Source organism: Micrasema longulum, unplaced genomic scaffold (genome assembly GCF_059751315.1).
Source record: "Micrasema longulum isolate JH-2025_06_02 unplaced genomic scaffold, ASM5975131v1 h1tg000971l, whole genome shotgun sequence".
NCBI lineage: Eukaryota > Metazoa > Arthropoda > Insecta > Trichoptera > Brachycentridae > Micrasema > Micrasema longulum.
The window spans coordinates 593,264-612,662 of NW_028278162.1; the positions used below are offsets into that span (position 1 = coordinate 593,264).

Consider the following 19,399-nt stretch of genomic DNA (forward strand, 5'->3'; position numbering starts at 1 on the left):
TCTGAAAGGTATTACATACACATTTATTAATGAAGCATGCTAAAGCATCGTTGCAATAGATCTTCACAGGTTGCAGTGGTGAGGAGCTTAAATCATAGCACTGACCCCCCCCTCTAAGAATAAGAATGCTGAAGCAGGTACCATCTTAGAGCGATAATATTTCTATAAACACCCATTCTCTAGTTGCAAATTACATAAAATAATTACATAACACACAAAACATTACATGGAAACCTCCTTACAAAATGTATGAACACTAATTAGTAAAACACAGATACAAAATATTTAATTTAGTAAATAAAAATATAGCCATAGAAAAAAAAATATGAATGGAAATGTACCAAGTAATATTAAAATACAATTAATTATAAATATGCACTTATTATAATGCTATCATTTGAAGGCGTCATTTTGATTTACATATAGCAAAATGTCAGTAGGAAAATTGTAAGATAGGAAATATAACTACAATTTGAGTTCTAGCTAATTTTATGACACAAAATAATTGTAAATGTGACGAGATAATAAAACCTAGTGGATTGTACACAATGCATCATATCAATTTCCAGATGGGTTTTGGTAGAATAAATTGTCATGAAAATATATTCTATTATAATTCCATTGAATGCTTTATTCTCTTCACACATGTACATATTTTAAAAACCATTTATTGGACGGGAACGATCATTTATTGAAGTTACAAAATAGTCTAACTACGCCAAATATGGTGTCAGAAAAACTGCATAGTTAAAACATCTTGCACATATGTAGAATAGACAAAAAAGTATTTTGAGAAGGAAATATTGCTTAGGCATTATTTTTCTATTTGAGTGATCATTTAACAGAAAATGATTGAAGGTGCATATATTTTCTTCAACAGCCCCGAATGATTCAACATTTTATTTTTAAATACCTTTATAAAAAATAAAAAAAATGAGTCCATAAATTATTGCTATTTTCGTTATTTATTTAAGTGTCAAATACTTACAAAATGCAAATATTTTACGAAATATCACATCCCAGTTAGTATGATTACATTAAGTTGAATTTCATATTGATTAAATAACAATCGCACATTGCATACATTTTATTTTCACACGGCATTACACAAAAAACAGATTTTCACAATAAATAGGTATCAGATGAGTTTTATTTTACAGTTATTTCTTATCTAATAACAAATTAATATCAATAACCCCACTATGCACCAACTAAATATTAAAAATTATGGTTAACAAATTTGACTGTTTATATAATGTTAAGAATAAAATTAATTTAGCAATTTAATCCATCTCACATACCAAATTAAATCACATAGAATTATTTAATAAAAAATTGCATTTCAAGTATTGTAAATTAAACACAAAGAAAGAGACTTGAGCTTTTTTTAGATGATATTAAAATAAATGTTAGTGAATCAACCTCATGCAATGCAAATAAAATTATTTGTCTAAAGACTAATTTTCAAGATAGAAAAATTATATGAATACACATAGCACTTTCTCTGTTACTAGACAATATTTTCTTTTTTTTTGAGAATGTTAAATTTTTTACAAAGAAAAAAAATAATAGGGACTTGAAAAAGTTCTAGCTGTTTCTCGACAGATGGTTTATCTTAGTCTTTTTACAACAGCAAGCTGCACCATTGGGCTTGAAATGACAATATACGTTATTCCGCAGAGAATTTTACTGGATTATTTTTTTTTTTTAAATCTGCAGCTGAAGCACATAGAATTCTTTTGAAGACTTGGGACCATGCTCTGTTGGAACATTACAGAACATAATCATTAACATTATTATCGTCACCTCTGCTCTGCATCATGATCAGCTGGGTGCGGTGTATTATGAGCTCCTTAAACCCAACCATACCATCACGGAGGATCGCTATAAACTACAATTGATGCGTTTGAGCCGACCATTGAAGGAAAACCAGCCGCAATATGAGGAGAGACATAAAAAAGTAATTTCGCAGCATGACAACGCTCGGCTACATGTTGTAAGGCCAGTCAAAACATACTTGGAATTGCTCAGATGGAAAGTCCTACCCCACCCGTCATATTCTCCGGACATGCTCCTTCCGATTACCATTTGTTCCGATCGACGACTCGTTGCCTTGTTGAGCAGCACTTCCATTCTTATGAAGATGCCAAAAATTGCCTAGATTCGTGGATAACCTCAAAAGGTGAGTTGTTCCTTCGAGATGGTATTCGTATGCAGCCAAAAAATTGGAGAAAGAAATCACTAGCGATGGACAATACTTTCAATGACACTAATTTAAAAATAAAAGCATTAATTTTCACGAAAAAACAGCGAGAACTTATTTAAGTCCCTAATAGAATCATTAAAATTAAAACACAGTTAGTCATTTTAAACAAAATATTTACTATATATGATTTGATTTAAATAATGTTTACATTTTGATTTGTTGCATACATTTAAAAAAAAAAACAAAGAGTTTTTTTGTTATAAAACACCTAATTTAGGTTTTGTCCACATCTTATGTCGTAATTAGCAGTTTTAAATATTCATAAAAAGATAGACACGAAATATTTCTAAAACTATGCGTAAAATTTAATAATCCTTAGACTGGTATATAGATCACTTTTCCATGTAATAAATATTTTAGACATTGCCATTGGTGTACCGATATTATGCAGAAAGAGAAGAATATATAAATAATGTTCTAGATTTGTTTAATTTATATGGATTAAAGTGTTAATACATATTTACATTCATAGCAATTAATATTGTATAAAAAATAGTTATCTCTACTAAGAAGACTTCCACTTTCATTATTTGTTGTGTTTATTTGAGAAGCAAAGGCATGTTTAAGTTTAAAGCAATTTAGTTCAATCAGCAATAGGTTTTATTTATTTCTTACTTATTGAAAAACAATCACAACTTTCTTACCGAACCTATAATATACACAGACAATACTATTCAAGTTCAATAAATCTAGCCCAGTCCAATGCGTTATGTATTCGTACACGCATCTTCACACAAAAGATGACGCAAAACATTTCACTTCATTCTTTTCATACCGAAAATACTAAATATGAATTGAAATGGCAATTGGATCAATTTTTTTATAATAAAAAACTAAGACTCCATTGCCATGGAGAGATTCGAAAGATTATCTAATTGTGTGAAGAATATAACAGCTTCTAAATTTTTATTTTATAGTTGCACATCATTAAATTTCTCAATAATATTAAATTTGAACGTCAAATTTTTAATTTTGTATCTCGATAGAAGGACGATTATTTCTAGAGGGTACTACATAAGGACAAATATTGCTAAATTTCTATCTTGTGATAGCCACAAAGGAATGGATTACATATTATCATTTAGTAACATGAGTTTTTTCTTCAATTTATAAATCTAATATAAAATATATAAATGTGTTTGTAATTAATGAAGTGCCTTAGGTCTTATAATTGGATTTCTCAGAACTAATGTGCTTTCAGCAGATATGATTGGAAGCTCATTCTTGCAATGAAAGAGTATCAGGTGGGTTACACTTTCGAATACCCGGTCCTTCGTCCTTACCTGAAATAAATTGCACAAATAAATAAAAACTGAAGAAAATATTATGAAGATTTTAAATATGTACAAAATAAGGAAGTTAAGTTCTATGGGAAATTGGATATAAAAAATGTATTCTTACACGCGGTAAAAATTAGAGCAATAAATTGTACAGTGAAGTTTCTTGAAAATATATGAAAAAAATATAAAAAATGAACTATTTTAAATGACGTTACTAGTTTTTCAAATTTAACCAATGATAAAAGAGTTGTGATAGATTTCCGGTTTACGGTAAGTCAACTGATTAATCAGCAGAACTCACCAGAGAGAGGGGGAAGAGATGTAACTACAAAACTTAAAAAAAACCATAGTGCTTATTATACGATACGTAAAAATCAAAAAATTCATAGAGTAATGACAGGTTGGGGTAAGAAAACCAAACAAGTAGAATGAAATAGTAATTATAAGGCTTATATTATTTGACGTCCTTCAATACATGGTCGGACTTATTATGTGGGTATCGAAACCATTTAAACATGCAGAGACATATGAAAAACTCTACAAAACATTTGTTCGTCCCCAGCTAGAATACTGTACTCCTATTTGGTCACATTACTATAATGTAAGTATTAATATACTAGAAAGGGTCCAACAAATTTTTTTAAGCAGGTCGACTACCGGTTAAACATTAACTTCTCTAACAATGCTGAAAGTATGCAGTACCATGGAATAAACTTTCTTAAAAATCGAAGAATAATGTTAGACCAGTTATTTTTATTCAAATTAATGAATAATAAAATTGATTCTCCTAACCTACTTGAAAGACTTCCATTCCGTGTGCCATCTAGACCGACAAGACAAAATCTTCTGTTTTACACAGATAACGTGTCAACAAACTATTTTAAACAATCTACAATACCTAGAATATGCGACCAATATAACAATATATTTACCGAGGCTGATATTTTTTGTGACAATTTATGTAAATTTAGGTCTAAAATTATAGAAATTTTGAGAGAAGCAGATATTTAACTTTATTATTATATAAATATTTTTTATAATTTAAATTAGTGTATTAAGTGTTAACAATTTTTTTGGTGTGTGCATGAGTGTCTTACCCTAATATACAAAGAAATTGGCAATATTTGTGTACATACTGTTCGTTTACCTAATAAAATAAATAAATACATTATTGTGCAAAGCAATAAATGAAATCATCTTCCGTTCTAATATATAAAATAAATTTCAATGAAAATATAACTAAAAATATAATTACCACTCCTTCAGGGTCAATTAGCAAAAGATGCTTTCGAGAATTCTGCTGAACTCCCGTTAGAACATATTGTCCGGGAGAGCCCTGAGATTCTCTTACGAGGAAGTCCCCATCATTTGTAACCAACTAAAATAAATTATCGGTTATTAGATATAAATAGGCAAACATTTATTCAAACAGACAAGCGCCGTGGACGGCCAATTGCGAAACTGGCGTCGCGGGTTCGATTTCCGCCAGTTGCAAGAAAAAAATCAATAAAAGATTTTTTCTCAATTTGTCTGGGTGTTGTGGTGTATTTTTCATTACTTCCTTTCATATCCTCTTTATCCCACCTGCTGACAAGCCTCTAAACAGAGGCTTAGCGGGTTATTCCTTTTAAAAAAAAAATGTACAAGATTTGAATGAGTTACCTTTTATAGAAAAATATGGTTAATACATACATATTAAGTTTCTGAAAAGAGGATATTTCATGCAAGTTTATATACTTTAAGCTAGTACATATTCATAATTTCCATATCTGCGCCAAGTGGTGAATAAGGAACTGCATTGGTGCTCCCAATTGCAGCGTATCTGGATTTGTCCCGGGAAATATTGTAGAACCACCTTGAAAGCCAATATTTTACATCCCCCTACTAGGAATCGAATCGGGGACCCAGCATGATAAGCTAATGCACCAACGACTTATCGCGGACTTATCTCCTCTCGAATTTCTTTTTCAGTATTTTTACCTGAGAGTAGTCATCTAGTCAAAAACACTTGTCCAGGGATCTATTTCACTCACAGAACTGTATTTTTCATCTGTCAGATACGGTGCACGTTACTTGGTGTATAATTTTATACACATTCTAGATATGATTGAAAATACTTATGATTTTCTTTAATCTTTTATGAGTTTTGAGTAACTTGGAATCATAAGCAAGGTTCTGGAGCCATATGTTAAACTGTTCTAATTTAACTAAATTTAAGGTTTTATTAATATTTAAAGCATTAACTTTGTGGTCAAACATTTTAATAAATGTTATTAAATATTTTTATATAACGACTTACCGACTTTTCTGTGTCTACCGGTTTCGAGACGTACCCGTCTCTTTGTCAGGAGACTAATTAAACTAACATGCAAACCAACATGTAAAACCCACTATACACCTTCACCTACTTTTTTCATTAATTCTCAAACAGAATATTTTCATAATTTAATTAGTGCATGTTTGTCCTAATCAGTGCATGTGCTTATTAAAATGCATGTCGTGTTGGTTTTATATTTTTGTGCAACAACTATGGTGAAGGTGTATAGTGGGTTTTACATGTTGGTTTGCATGTTGGTTTAATTGGTGTCCTAACGAAGAGACGGGTACGTTTTGAAACCGGTAGACATAGAAAAGTCGATAAGTGGTTATATACAAATATTTAATAATATTTATTAAATTTAAGGTGTTCAAAATATATTAATAACTTAACATAAATACTAATACTCTGACTTACTTCTTATCGATTCAAGCATAATTTCAATTATATGTAGTTATTATATAGTTTGATTCATTTTTAATTACTTAGTTCATATCAATGAATTACTTATTCATCTAAAATATAAAACATCTACCAAAGAGTAAACATTGATTAGTATTTAGAATATTGATAGCGTCTTACACATTTATATATATATAAAAGTTAAAATGTAGCTAAACCTGTTCTGCAGCAGCACGACTAACTGTTCCATGGAACCAGGGTTCATTTTGTAAGTAAGCTCGCTGTTGGATGGGTTTCAGTTTTTCTATGGCTGTCGTGAATGGTTCTAAAATACGCAAATATAAGCATGAGCAAACAATCGTAAATCCACAGATTTAATAAAATGTTATATTCGTAGATATACAACTGAACAATGTAAATAATACTAAATGCATCATATCTATGGGGCCTATTGCAGTACAGATAGTAAATAATTAATCACTTCCTTTTTTCCAATACACAATACATAAATTATGTGTGAGTTTGTAATTTAGATTACATACATGTTGTAATTATTATCAATAGAAAACATCCAAAGTGGATGTAAAAATGAATAATAACAATTGTGCATCATAAAAAAAAATTGAAAATTTTGTATTTATAATCAAATAGTTTTTAAGGTATTTAAAAAATATTTTTCTATTTTAATAGGAGAAATTTAACGCTGTATGTAATTATTTTTTTATTTGTTAAAAGAAATATTTTGTGTTCTTAAGATTTACCTGGAAAAATTTAAATTATTTTGAGGCCATTTTTAACGAGTTGTAAATAACTCACAATTAGAAAATGGGAATCAAGTTGAGGTAGAGTGGGGATCGAACCTCAGACCTCTGACACATGAGTCCATAATAATAAGCACAACCTGATTTATTTAGTATATGTTTTGTACATACAAGTTTCTAGTACATTAGCAGTTTAATTTTGATGAGGGAATTTCATTAAAAAAAATCTATTAATCTATAAATCTAAGTACCAAAAAAATGTAAATAAATAATATGTAATTAAAAATAAAATATTTATATGTAAATAATGAAATTACTTCATACAGTTCGTTCTTCAACAGGAAGAAGAAAAAGAGATCAAGATATGAAAAGTTTCTTCAGATGTGATTTGAAAATAAATGCTGGAAAAACTGCTTTATAAAAAATTAGTTTAATGGATTATGTTTGTTTCTGACTTACGCATTCCAAAGACGTCCCGCTGAGGTTGGGTTGAGTTGGAAGTGAGGGGGGTAGTGTCGTTAACGTAGTTGTGTTCTCGTGGGAGTGCAGTGGGGCCCGTGTGCGGAGGGCTACTGAGGTCGATGAGATTACCCGCACTGAGGCCCCCGCTGGCACTGCAGGGTAAACTTGATGGTGCGCCACGAGAACTAAAAAGATCATTTTTACATAGTGATGAATTTTCATAGTAGAGATATCTAAAGGCGGAGAAGTTAAATGAGAGGAGAATGTGGTTTAACTACTTAATGGTCTTAAACAAGATTCGCTAGAATGGTGAACTTTTTATAGGAGAGCAATAAAACCTAATAAGTTATAAGTTAACAATTTATTACAAAAAATATACGTCTTACTTCGGGAACATTAGTAACATGTTATAGTCTTTAAAGTAATTTTATTAGCTCTTAAGGCGGAAAAATAAATCACACGAGGAAAGTTCTAAATGCCGTGGTATATAAAAAAGGTTTTAAGATTATTCATGTGTACTTGGTATACTTTCAGGGAATAATATTTAGACTTGGAATTTGTTGATTTACTGGGAAATAAATTTTCCAGCCTAATCAGGTAAAAGTCATATACATGCGAAATAGTAGATTGACAGTGACCATTACTAATGGAAGCTGCTAATTTTCGACAGCCGAGTGACACATTTCAGCTGGCAAAAAGGACAGCGCAAGCACCAGTGCCATATTTCCGCAGTAGTTTAAACTACTTTCAAACAAGGGAAGAGCGATGGCATTTAGAACTTGTTTTGAGGAAAAAAGTAAATTTTAAAATTATGGCACAATGATTGAAATTTCCATTCTAAGTTTAATATTCACATAAAAATCGTAAATCAATAGTGCATTTTTAAGAGCTCTTGTAATAAAATAAATAAAAGACATACGATATATGTATGTTAGAAAGTAATCTTTATTGCTTAGGAGTATTGGCACTTATTCTATTTGTATTTTTAACATATTATTGATTTTTCATAGACATTTTCATAGGCTGTTCGACGAGCACACATGAGCCCAACACCATTGCTTCTGCTCTCTGTAAGGTTGGAACAAAATAAAAAAAATACGTTGCTTTTGCCAATCCATAAAGATATTTTTACCTGTTGACCGGTTCAAAATAAGATAACGGATTACGTATATCACTTGTAACCAAAGCGTAAACATTCCATTATACCTACTAATATTTTCCGCATAAGTTTAACAAAATAAATTTAGACGATGATGTAACACATCAATGAAATAATGTGATAAAAAATGTTGAACAATATTCAAATGGCAATAAAACATGTACACATTCGAAGCTGACATTTGCCAAGACAAAATTGATTGAATATTTTTAAGATAAATATTTGTACTTACATAACGGATACAAGAGAAATTAAAGCGTCGCTAAGCAGTATGTTTTAGGAAATAAAACCACCTGGTTTCAAACAATAACGAAATTCTTCCAAATCTTTAATTTTTGTTATACGTATTCAGCTGTATTGAATGTATACATCACGATACTTACAGGAACGGTAAGATGCGGCTATTTGAGTAGGCGATCGGCAAGTAGTGTTAATTGGCCCTGACCCGCATACCCGACAATTAGGAGTTGCCCAAAATGTTATCAGGGTGTGATTTAGGTATTAAAAATATCATTATCCAACATAACTAAATGAAAGTATTCAAATGAGAAGGTAATTTAAAACATAACATAAAGTTTATTTTATCAATCGAAATTCAAAGTTTCATTGCTCAATCTAAAGAAATGTTTTAAAATACAAAATGCAATACTAGATTATAGGAAATAATATTCTCATTATGCAAATAAAATATCAAATATTATGATTCTATAAAAATATATTTTTTATGAAACAAAATAATGTATAACTTATTCAAAAATATTTAAGTTGGCATGGTTGTCATCATCAATCCCTCATCTGCAGTGAGGAGTTGAGAGGTTTTTATTTTTTTTATTTATTTGTTAATAAACTATCAAACTAAGCAACATTTTATTTAATATGTTTATGTATCGTATTAACAGCGCTATGATTTTATAAAGTTTTGAATTATTAAAACTATTTCGCATGTGACATCATAAGTTTTCTTTGGTGAGTTCTGGTGATTGTTGAGTTGGCGTCATTCACGAGAAGATTCAGAATAGCACCCCTGGTATCAAAAACAACATTTAACAGTGAAATATTATTTAGATTATGATGTGCTGTTCCTCGATCAGCACAGCACAAACTGTGGCTCGCATGCATCAATGTCCAGATTGTGCCGTATAGTAAACTCGAAACAAGACTTCAATTTTTTGGCGCAAGTCTTTCTAGATTTAAACAATAAAACTAAAATAGGTTAGATCTTGTCACGAGGTCGTTATTTTTTGGTCTTAGTTTTAATATTTGTTTTTAGTTGGTTCTTTATTATCATACTTGTATCTAACAATGTAATATATTTTTTCATAACTAAATGTATTGTATAGTCAATCAATAAATAAATAATATTATTTTACGGGGAGGTAATTCGTATTAGCAAACATTTTTAACACAATTCACTGAATGTAGACAGCATTGCATGTTCCATTATGTAGAATAATTAATATTTTAGAAAACCACATGCAATAAAAAAAAAAAATTACTACGCAGAACGTGTTGTGTAATTTTTTAAAGTGAATAATTAAAAATACATACACATGATTGTTTGTAGGTAGAGGTGGGACAAGAGGAACAAAGTCCAAGGATTGAAGATCTGGAGGAGCTTTTCCTGGAAGGTCATTGTAATATTCTCTCGGTCGCTGCCGGAGTCCGTGCAATGTCCTTCTGGGAAAAATATAGGATAAAGTAAGAATAAATCATCTCTAAATTTGTTGCATGTTACACAGTGTGTAAAGTGGCCACTTTAACCAACCAATGACAGGTCATAAGCCCTATAAATGCCTAGACTTCCATATTCCCTTCTCAAAAATGTTTTTTCTCCGTTGCAACAAATTTAAATATGAATAACACCCTAGGGAAGAAATCCAGCCAGTCTGTAAGCATTTGAACATGCTCAAAACATTGTTGGATAAATCATCTCGACCATTTCAGTCTATAATTTGAATAAGCTAAAAACGATGAAACAATGTAAAATTTTTAGAACTTTGTCAATACTAACACATTTTTTATTGACGTCTTCAATGGTCAAGATGTTTGATTGAAACCTTGTTTCAAATTACTTAATTCAATCTGATAAAATTATATAGTTAGACTAAGCAGCTTATTGATGAACAAATAAAAATGTTGACTTTTTAAAGTAAAAGAGCTGAAAACAGAGTATGTCCAAATGTTTGTAGACATGCTGGATTTTCATTTATTTAAAAATTATGATTTTACAATGTACATTTACAAATACAAATTACAAAGAGAGAAAGATGAAAATCATCATGCTAAAAAAATAATATTGATTATAAGATATTATAACATGTATCTACTATGTTTTGATATTATATTCTTACCAATTTCTTCAGAATATAATAATTTGTGTAGAAGTACAGTGGAACATATCAATATGTTTAAGCACAATTCAATGTAACCATTATTGCGAACGCCTACTTAGATGAAATTGTTTGATGGTCAATGAATTAAAGTAAAACAAAAAGAGTTTTATTGATAAAAATAATTATCTAATATTTTACAGTGAATTCAAACCTTAAATAACCTTTACTTTTGTAAGAGTAACAAAACGATTCCAAATATTTGTATGTGCGTACTAACACAAATAAAATTGGTATGTTTAGGTGATTCATCAACAAGCACTAACACTTTAATAGGCTATTTAACAGTTGGACGGACAATACTTTATTATATTCCTTGTAGGTGTGTTAATATGCTCGACAGAATGAAATAAAATGTTATAACATTCAAAACAAATACATAAGCATGGATGATTATTTTTTTACATTTTAGGGAATCAATTATGGTATTCTAATCTTTATATTATTACGGAAGATTAAGTTAAGAAAAACAAGATAGTGACATCCTACCCACAGTAAGCAACCACAAAATGATACAAAAACAAACAACTTACTAGCATAAAAAAAACAATATGTGTGATACATATATGTAAGTTAGGCACAATAGCTAAATAAAGTATTCAAGGATAACTACTTGAAATTACAAAAATACCATATACAATAGATTAGGTTACTCCTACATTTTTCTAGAATTTTAGATGAAAGAAATAAAATGTAAAGATTTTATGCAACTGAGTCAAATACGGCGCATTTTAAATGATATTAATAATCATTATTCTAGCACGACTAAGCGGTAGGTGCAACGCTTAGCTAGCCATATTCTTGAATAAACTACAAATTTGAATCATACATTTAAAAAACCCATACACATCAAAGAGGAAAAAATAACTTGAACTGATATTAGACTTTTTTTTAAAAAGAGGCATTGACACATTTCTGGTCATGCAGTTAAAAGAGAAGATCCCAGCAAAATGCTCGTACGAAGTTTTCCTGTAATTTGAATTATTTAACAAAAACGCGTTTTACTTTCGATTAGAGAAATTTCTCTTTTGTGGCCCAAGTGTGTTCTATGTTCTTGATGAACATATTAAGTTCTCCAAAACGAAGGCCATTTTCAGGAGAAGTGTACTAGTTTGGATTTTGTCTAAGGGAAGAGACTATTGCAGGAGACTGCTCACGAGACATTGCACACATTTACAGACTATTAAGTGTGTTGTCCAGATGTTTATTAAAATAAATTTATATGTGTAATAATTTTTATTATTAGTAAATTATACAGGTGTTCGGTGGCAATTTTTACATTTTAAAGATTCATAGTAAATAAAATAACTAAGTTTTATGGTGGTAGGTTGGTTCAGGTACACAACACTTTTGAGGTAACCCCAATAAAAAAGTCACATGGACTCAGATCAGCCGATCTTGCTGGCCAGGGTATGTCATCAAAGCAAGAAATGATTTTTCTTGGAAATAATTCTCTCACAGCATTCAAAGACGCTTGTGCGATATGTGCAGTGGCACCATCTTGTTGAAACCATGTGTTTCTGTTAGCAAAAGAGTTGTTTCGAAGTTTTTCTCTAAAAAATTGTTTATCATTTTCGAAAAAATACGGCCCAATGATTTCTCTGCCCGAAATAGCACACCAAACAGTCACTTTTTCGCTGTGTAATGGTTCCTCATGCATTTCTTTGGGATTTTCCGTACTCTAGTAACAAAAATTTTGTTTGTTGACATAACCTCCCAAACTGAAATGTGCTTTGTCACTGAAGAAAATGTTTTTTAGTTGTGTTTCCGTAGAAAAAGTCGCTAACATCCGCTCGGCATAAGTTATTCTTGCCTGATAGTCATTTTCATTTAATTTTTGTACTATATGTATTTTGTAGGATGGAACTTGAGTTTTTTTTTCATTATTTCATGCAATGTTGATCTGGCGATCCCTAAAGCGACATTCGTGGGTTTTGCATAATTAAATCACACACTCGTTGGATGTTTTCTTCAGTCGATACAGAAGGAACCGGGCCTTGTCGATGAGCTGGTACTGCCGATCCTGAAGTTCTAAATCTTGCTTTCTAATATCGAATCAAGCTTTTTGAAGGCGCATCGCGTATTCGTGGAATATTGTAACGATTACAGAACTTGCGCTGCGCCGTAATGAGCGAAAAATTGCTTGTTAAATATGCTTCAATTGCAAACGCACGATGCTGTCCCGACCAAGGCTCTATTGCAACTAAAAAACTCACAACGCTGGCACTCTAAATGCCGTGCCCCTTTAGCTTCCCGCGTTAAAAAGTAATAACTGTTCTAAATGTGAAAATTGCCACCGAACACCCTGTACATATAATAATATGCATGCTTCCACTTTCTATTACGTTGTATCCCAACTCAACACAGGGCTCTTGGTCTCATAGAGTTAGGGATACATTTTATTTTGTAATGTATCTTTATATGAATGCATTTTATAACAACCAAAAAAGCAAAAACACTTTATACAACCTAGAATCCTAATCAAATATACATAGATGACAGTTTTCGTGGTAAGTAATGCTTTGAATCGTAGCATATAAAAGGGTCAGTAATCTGATTCAAGTAAATTATCTATCACACCAAATAAAATTTAAGAAACAGAAAATAATGTATCAATTCATTTTAGTTTTATTCGGTTGTGTATATTTCAACATGTAAAGCTGAAATGTTTAACGATAACTGAAATAAATTAATAAAATGTTTATTCAAATACACAAATTAACGAAAAGGTATACAGAAATGCTAAAACTGCTAAAAATCATTTAAGAGTAAGATGATTTATTTTAGCAGTGTTGACTTTAAGTACAAAGAATCATTACTCACACTACATTTGATGGTGTTGTAAGGAACTCTTTAAAACGCAATTCAAAAGCCTGTCCAATTGTGGAAATAACATCAGAAGCAAGACCTCCTCCACACTCTACAACATAACAAGCTCGCCAGTCTTGTAAATTCTTTGCTACATATGCAACAAAATCGAGAGTATCCTGAAAAATAACCATAAAATAAATTACAAGTTTTGTTCTAATATTCGTGACATATATAGAACGATTAATAATGAAATAAATAACAGTAATCACATAACAATTTTAATACTCCCCCATTAAAAATATTCTTTGCTACATAAAATACAATAGATTTGACATTATATTGTTGTTGTACCTAATAATATCTGTTCATGACCTCAATAATATTATTACTTAGACAAAGCTTTTCTATGCAAAATGCATGTTGTATTTAGATAATAATGTTCTGATTTAGTTTAAAACGCAAATTTATTTGACATTGTAGATGGCATTCATTTTATTAAAATTTTATATAGGACTAAAAAAAAAATCTTACCCAATAAACTCAAGGTATGCAGTGCCATACAATAATTAGGTAAAATAGATAAAGAAACCGGATTAACATTTTGGTGTAAAACACTCTTGAAATAAACCATAAACTATTGAAATATATTTGTTTGCATTTTTTATTATAAAATTTATATTTGAAGCACTAACTTTGTGGTTTAAAATAAATATAAAACAACTTTGTTTCTAACCACTTTTTTTTCTACCAACCAGTTTCAAAGCTAAGCAAGCTTTTTTATTTTCAATAAATATATAATAAACTAATTATACCTTGAGTACAAAAAAATTAATTAGTGGTTAAAAACCAAGTTATTTTATGTTTATTGTTTGTGTTAGTCAAAAAATATTTTAAACGAAATTAACTGTACAAGATATTTTAAAAATAAAAAAAATTGTAATTGGAAAAAATGTAATAAATTTAAATAATACAACTGTTTCTTTAATTTTCATTGCTTAAGTTTAAATGATGTAATATATTCCGTGTATGACGGAATGATGAGTAAATTATTTGTATGAAATAAACCCAGAACCTTGGATTACATTATGGTTATTAAATCAATGGCAATAATCAGGTTGAAATCCTGATAAAGGAAAGCAAGTGGAAATAAGTCTGCCTGGTGGTATACTGATAAGTAAGTTAGTCTTCCAATGCCTGAAATATATATTTAATAAGGAGTTTAACACTGCAATGTGTTTGACATGGAATAAAGTATTATAACAAATGATACCCGTGCACTGCAATTGTATGAATGCAGTGTTATGGGAGTGGATAACGGAATGATTTAAAATTGATGAAATGTTTTCTTACAGCATCTCCTCCTGAAGCGAACGATATCCTCGGCATATCGTGCCTAGCAATAGTTTCTCCTCCTTCCAGTAGACTTAGAGAAAGACTCTTGCTGGAGATGGTCAGGGAGACATTAGCCCCGGCATGGTCCATTCGCGGTTTGTCGGCAATAGCGCGGGATACTCTCTTGTCTACTCTCCGTTTCTTGTCGGCAGTTTTTAAGCCGACAGATTCACAAACTCTATTTATGCACTCCCTAAAATTAAAAGCAGTTAAATCGCTATTAACTTAAACCTTATCTTGGCAAAACGAAACAATATTTTTTCGTTTAAATCAATGTTTATTATGAATGAATGCAGGTAAGAATAAAAATATATTACAAAAGTTTTAACTGAATAATCATAGAATACATTGCCAAGAAAAGGATTAATAGACAATTTCAGATTAATTGGCATTCGTAACGTGTTTACTGTTTTTTTTTTTAAATAAATAATAATTTTTGGTAAATATTCAAACAATGAGAAAGTTCGGCGGTTTGTTTTTAAAAATAAAACATTTGTTAATAGACTATCAAACTAAAATAAAATATTTTTATCTGTCGTATTTTCATCTCTATGATTTTTTTTAAGTACTGAAGTATTCTGTCCGTGACTTTACAATTTGTCATTGGTGAGTTGTACTGACATTTAAAAGTTGAGCCATGTAGCGTCAAAATATACTAAACGTTAAAAAAATGGCAACCTGCACTCCCACCAAGTCTACAATATACAATCGTGTCTTTCTACTTTCCTTTATAATAGTTTTCTATGTATAAATAATTTTCCAAAGTAATTTTCTATGTATAAAAACACAACAACGCTGCAGCTGATTGGTTGATTCACAAGAACTCGTAATGTAGATAATTTTTATTATTATTTTTTATTGATTTGAGAAACTTCGATATACAATTCTTCTTCTTCTTAGTTTTTTTGGCTTTTTTCACCCCTAACTGGAGTGTTTTAGCCAGTGTCAAGTTTAACAATATACAATTAAATGCTCTAATTTTTACCCGTGTAAGAAAATATTTTTCTATTCAATTTCCAGTAGCACTGAATTTCCTCATTCATAGAAAAACCTATAATTGCATACTATAAATCTCACAAACAACTTTTAAAGGTTTTAATGAAATGCAAACTGCACATACTTTTGTTTTTTTTTTTTTTTAAAGAGAAATACTTGCTGTCTTATGATTAACTCAAATATTTACATTTTGAGGGCCATTTTCAATGAGTTGTAAATAACTCAATATTAGAAAATGGGGTTTAAGTTGTAGAAGGGGAGATCGGACGGATTGGACCTCAAATCCATGAGACGGCGACACTAGCTACGGGACCACAACCTGGTGCAAATATTAGTTAGTAAAATTAAACATAATGTTACTATGGTTTGTATTATTTAACTATATTTTAGCATACAGATTTGTTTATACGACCTCCTACCTTTTCAGTAAAATAAATATTATGTAAGAATAATAATTAATTGAATTTTCTATTGTAAACAACCCTCTTAATTAAATTGCTATAATTTCTGAGTTTCCCTAGCGTTCAGCGATGAATATTTTCAATACTTCTTACATAATGCGATAGTTCTGAATTTAGAAAAAAACATGTAATGGATTTTGCAAACAATTCGTTTTCCAGAATAAATAATAATAATAGGTAAAATGTAAGTTCACATGGCAAATTTTTCAAGTCTAATAGTCATCAATAGTTAAAGATTTATGATAAATATTAGTGTCAATGGGTCACGAAAATATAATTATACTGAATATGATAACACAGAATTCCCTTCTTGATATTTATATGAAAACAATTATTGAGGATCAATGAGTTGTAATGATAAATCGCTTCTAAGGCCTGTTTTACATCTTACTATGAGTAAACATGATTTATTGTATAAATTAATGAGTAATTGAACAGAGGTATCATTGCATTCCAAGATAAATACTACTTGTAACTTACTTGGCTACCAGCGATCTTGTATCAAAATCCAAACTCTTCATGGAGGTAAACACTTCCAAACACCCAATGTACTAGAAACATATATACTAGTAATTTCTCACAGAAAAAAACAGATATAAGTTAACATTAAATAGTTAGTTGCACAGAATTTGAGGAATCAATATTATTGGACACAATTTATAAAATGGAATATTGGAAGCATAATTTATGCATACCCGAACAGCGTATGTGATCCCGTCCTTGGATACTAAAAGGTCTGGATGCAGCCATCCTCTGGCTGGTTTAGCAATAAGCAAACTATTCTCTGTCATCTTTAAAGGAGTCATATGCGTTTTTGAGGAAAACCAGTAACCAACATCATTCACGGAAGTTTTCAAGCAGTATTAGCGGGAATTAGAAAGGATAACGCTACATTGTACACCCTACGCAAATGACTCATGCCATATTAATTCTAATTATTCAAAATATAAACACGTTATTGTAAATATTTGAATAAGTTAACACCTCAAAAAAATTGTTTTGTCGTGAATAAACAAGTTAACGGAATGCAAAGTGGAACTTTTTAGCGATAAATTAAATTACAATAGTGTATGCAGAAGAGGAAAAAAACATAAAACGTCCTTTCAAGAGCACTGTCACACCAATTTGCTGCCAATTTGACAAGCGAAGCCATAGACAAATTGAATAGATGGTTTACAGACCACATTGAAAAATCATCAGTACTTTACTATATTTGCTTTCTAGTTTCTAGCAACACATTTTATAATGGGTGCCACACATTCTTACATGTAATGTTAATCGAAAATTAAAAAAAATTTAGAATTCAATAATCCTGCGGAAATTGATCCTTTTGGGGGTTTTCCCCTCCCCTTCTTAGTGAGTGTCCCCCCTCCCCGCGCTCAATTTTTATTGTTTTGCGGCAAAATGGTATGACGATGGTGAAAACTTTCAAAGTATGAACTGATTAATGCAATATTTTGTATCATTATGTTTTAAGCATATTTGAGAAATGTTATATGGTTTTCGAGCTATGGACCACCAAACATCAAGGACCACGCGCGGAGTACCTACTTGAAATATTTTCGAAAAATTTGATTTCCTCGAGAACTGCGTATTATGTGATATAAACCAATATAAGTGGTATTTAAGATCATAGTTTTTTCTAATATTTCAACAATTAAATTTTTTATTTAACCCCCTTGTCACCATATCAACAAAATCATGATTAGTTTAAAAAAAAAAACATTTCAGGCTAAAATAAAGACTTGTTGAGAATTGTTTGTTATTTTAGGGGTTATTTAATAAATATTTTTTTTTAAATAAACTTGTATTGCAATAAGTGTTATTTATTTAATTCAATAGATAGTACAAATACACAGTTTTCAAAAAACAATTTATGTAATAGGTACATTCAATATCATTTAAACTCTTTTTTTTTTCTCAGGTGGGGTTGGTGGTGAGGATTTTAAAAGCTCTCATTTAGATGTACCTACTGTCATTAAAAGTAGCTTTGTTTCGTTGGTAATAAAATGTTTAAAGTTAAAACAAAAAATGAAAATTCAAAGATTGTAACCACTTTTAAAAAGGGCGTTTGATCCATTTCAAATGAAATAGTATAGTTTAATGAAAAAAAATATTCAAACGAAAACGTGTAGTTGAGTTTTCAAATAACATATTAATGCAAAAAATTAAAAAAACGATTATGAAAAAAAACTTAGCAAATTATTTATTTCAAAGATTTTCTGTAGGTAAGTATACGTATGTGACATAAATATGTAGATGTTGGTGCCTTAAACAGTATGTATCTTAGAGTATATAATATACTCTAAAAGTAAAATATTATTCAATATTTCAAAATGCTCAGTTATGTCTTTCACCAGGGCCCACATAATGCCTTTTTCCGCTATAGAACGAATGACCAGAATCTTATGCGGACTTTGAAGGTTAAAGAGGGCATAACTTTTGTGAGTTCCCTGACATTTCATGATCAGATCGAAACAGTTTGTAGTAGTTTGTTGAAGATGTTAGGATTTGTCCTGCGTACTACTAGGATTTTTGATAATACACGAGTAGGTACTGAGAATTCTTTATAACTCGTTGTTACAAAGTAGACTTGAGAGTGGCGCGATGATTTGGGGACCGTGTGAGTACTCTAGTACCATACTCTTTTATGGTGGGAAGGGTTCAGAAGAAATTTCTTCGGTTTCTCTACATAAGGAAGT

The 19,399-nt window shown here is 30.4% G+C and overlaps 1 protein-coding gene across 2 annotated transcripts; it reads right to left on the reverse strand.

Moving 5' to 3' along the window:
• Positions 1 to 1,520: 1,520 nt before the first annotated feature.
• On the reverse strand, positions 1,521 to 17,824 carry Shc (SHC-adaptor protein). 2 transcript variants are annotated; one of them, XM_088232315.1, is made up of 9 exons: positions 17,393 to 17,824; positions 17,178 to 17,248; positions 15,199 to 15,433; positions 13,861 to 14,024; positions 10,196 to 10,321; positions 7,486 to 7,673; positions 6,484 to 6,590; positions 4,802 to 4,924; positions 1,521 to 3,549 (listed from the first exon to the last, which is right to left on the reverse strand). In XM_088232315.1, exons 1-9 carry the CDS (start codon positions 17,501 to 17,503, stop codon positions 3,412 to 3,414), a joined length of 1,263 nt encoding a protein of 420 aa, XP_088088441.1. In that variant the 5' UTR covers positions 17,504 to 17,824; the 3' UTR covers positions 1,521 to 3,411. The 2 variants fall into 2 exon arrangements, with proteins under 2 accessions (XP_088088441.1, XP_088088440.1); XM_088232314.1 differs by having other exon boundaries at positions 10,196 to 10,324.
• Between the last annotated feature and the right edge of the window lie 1,575 nt (positions 17,825 to 19,399).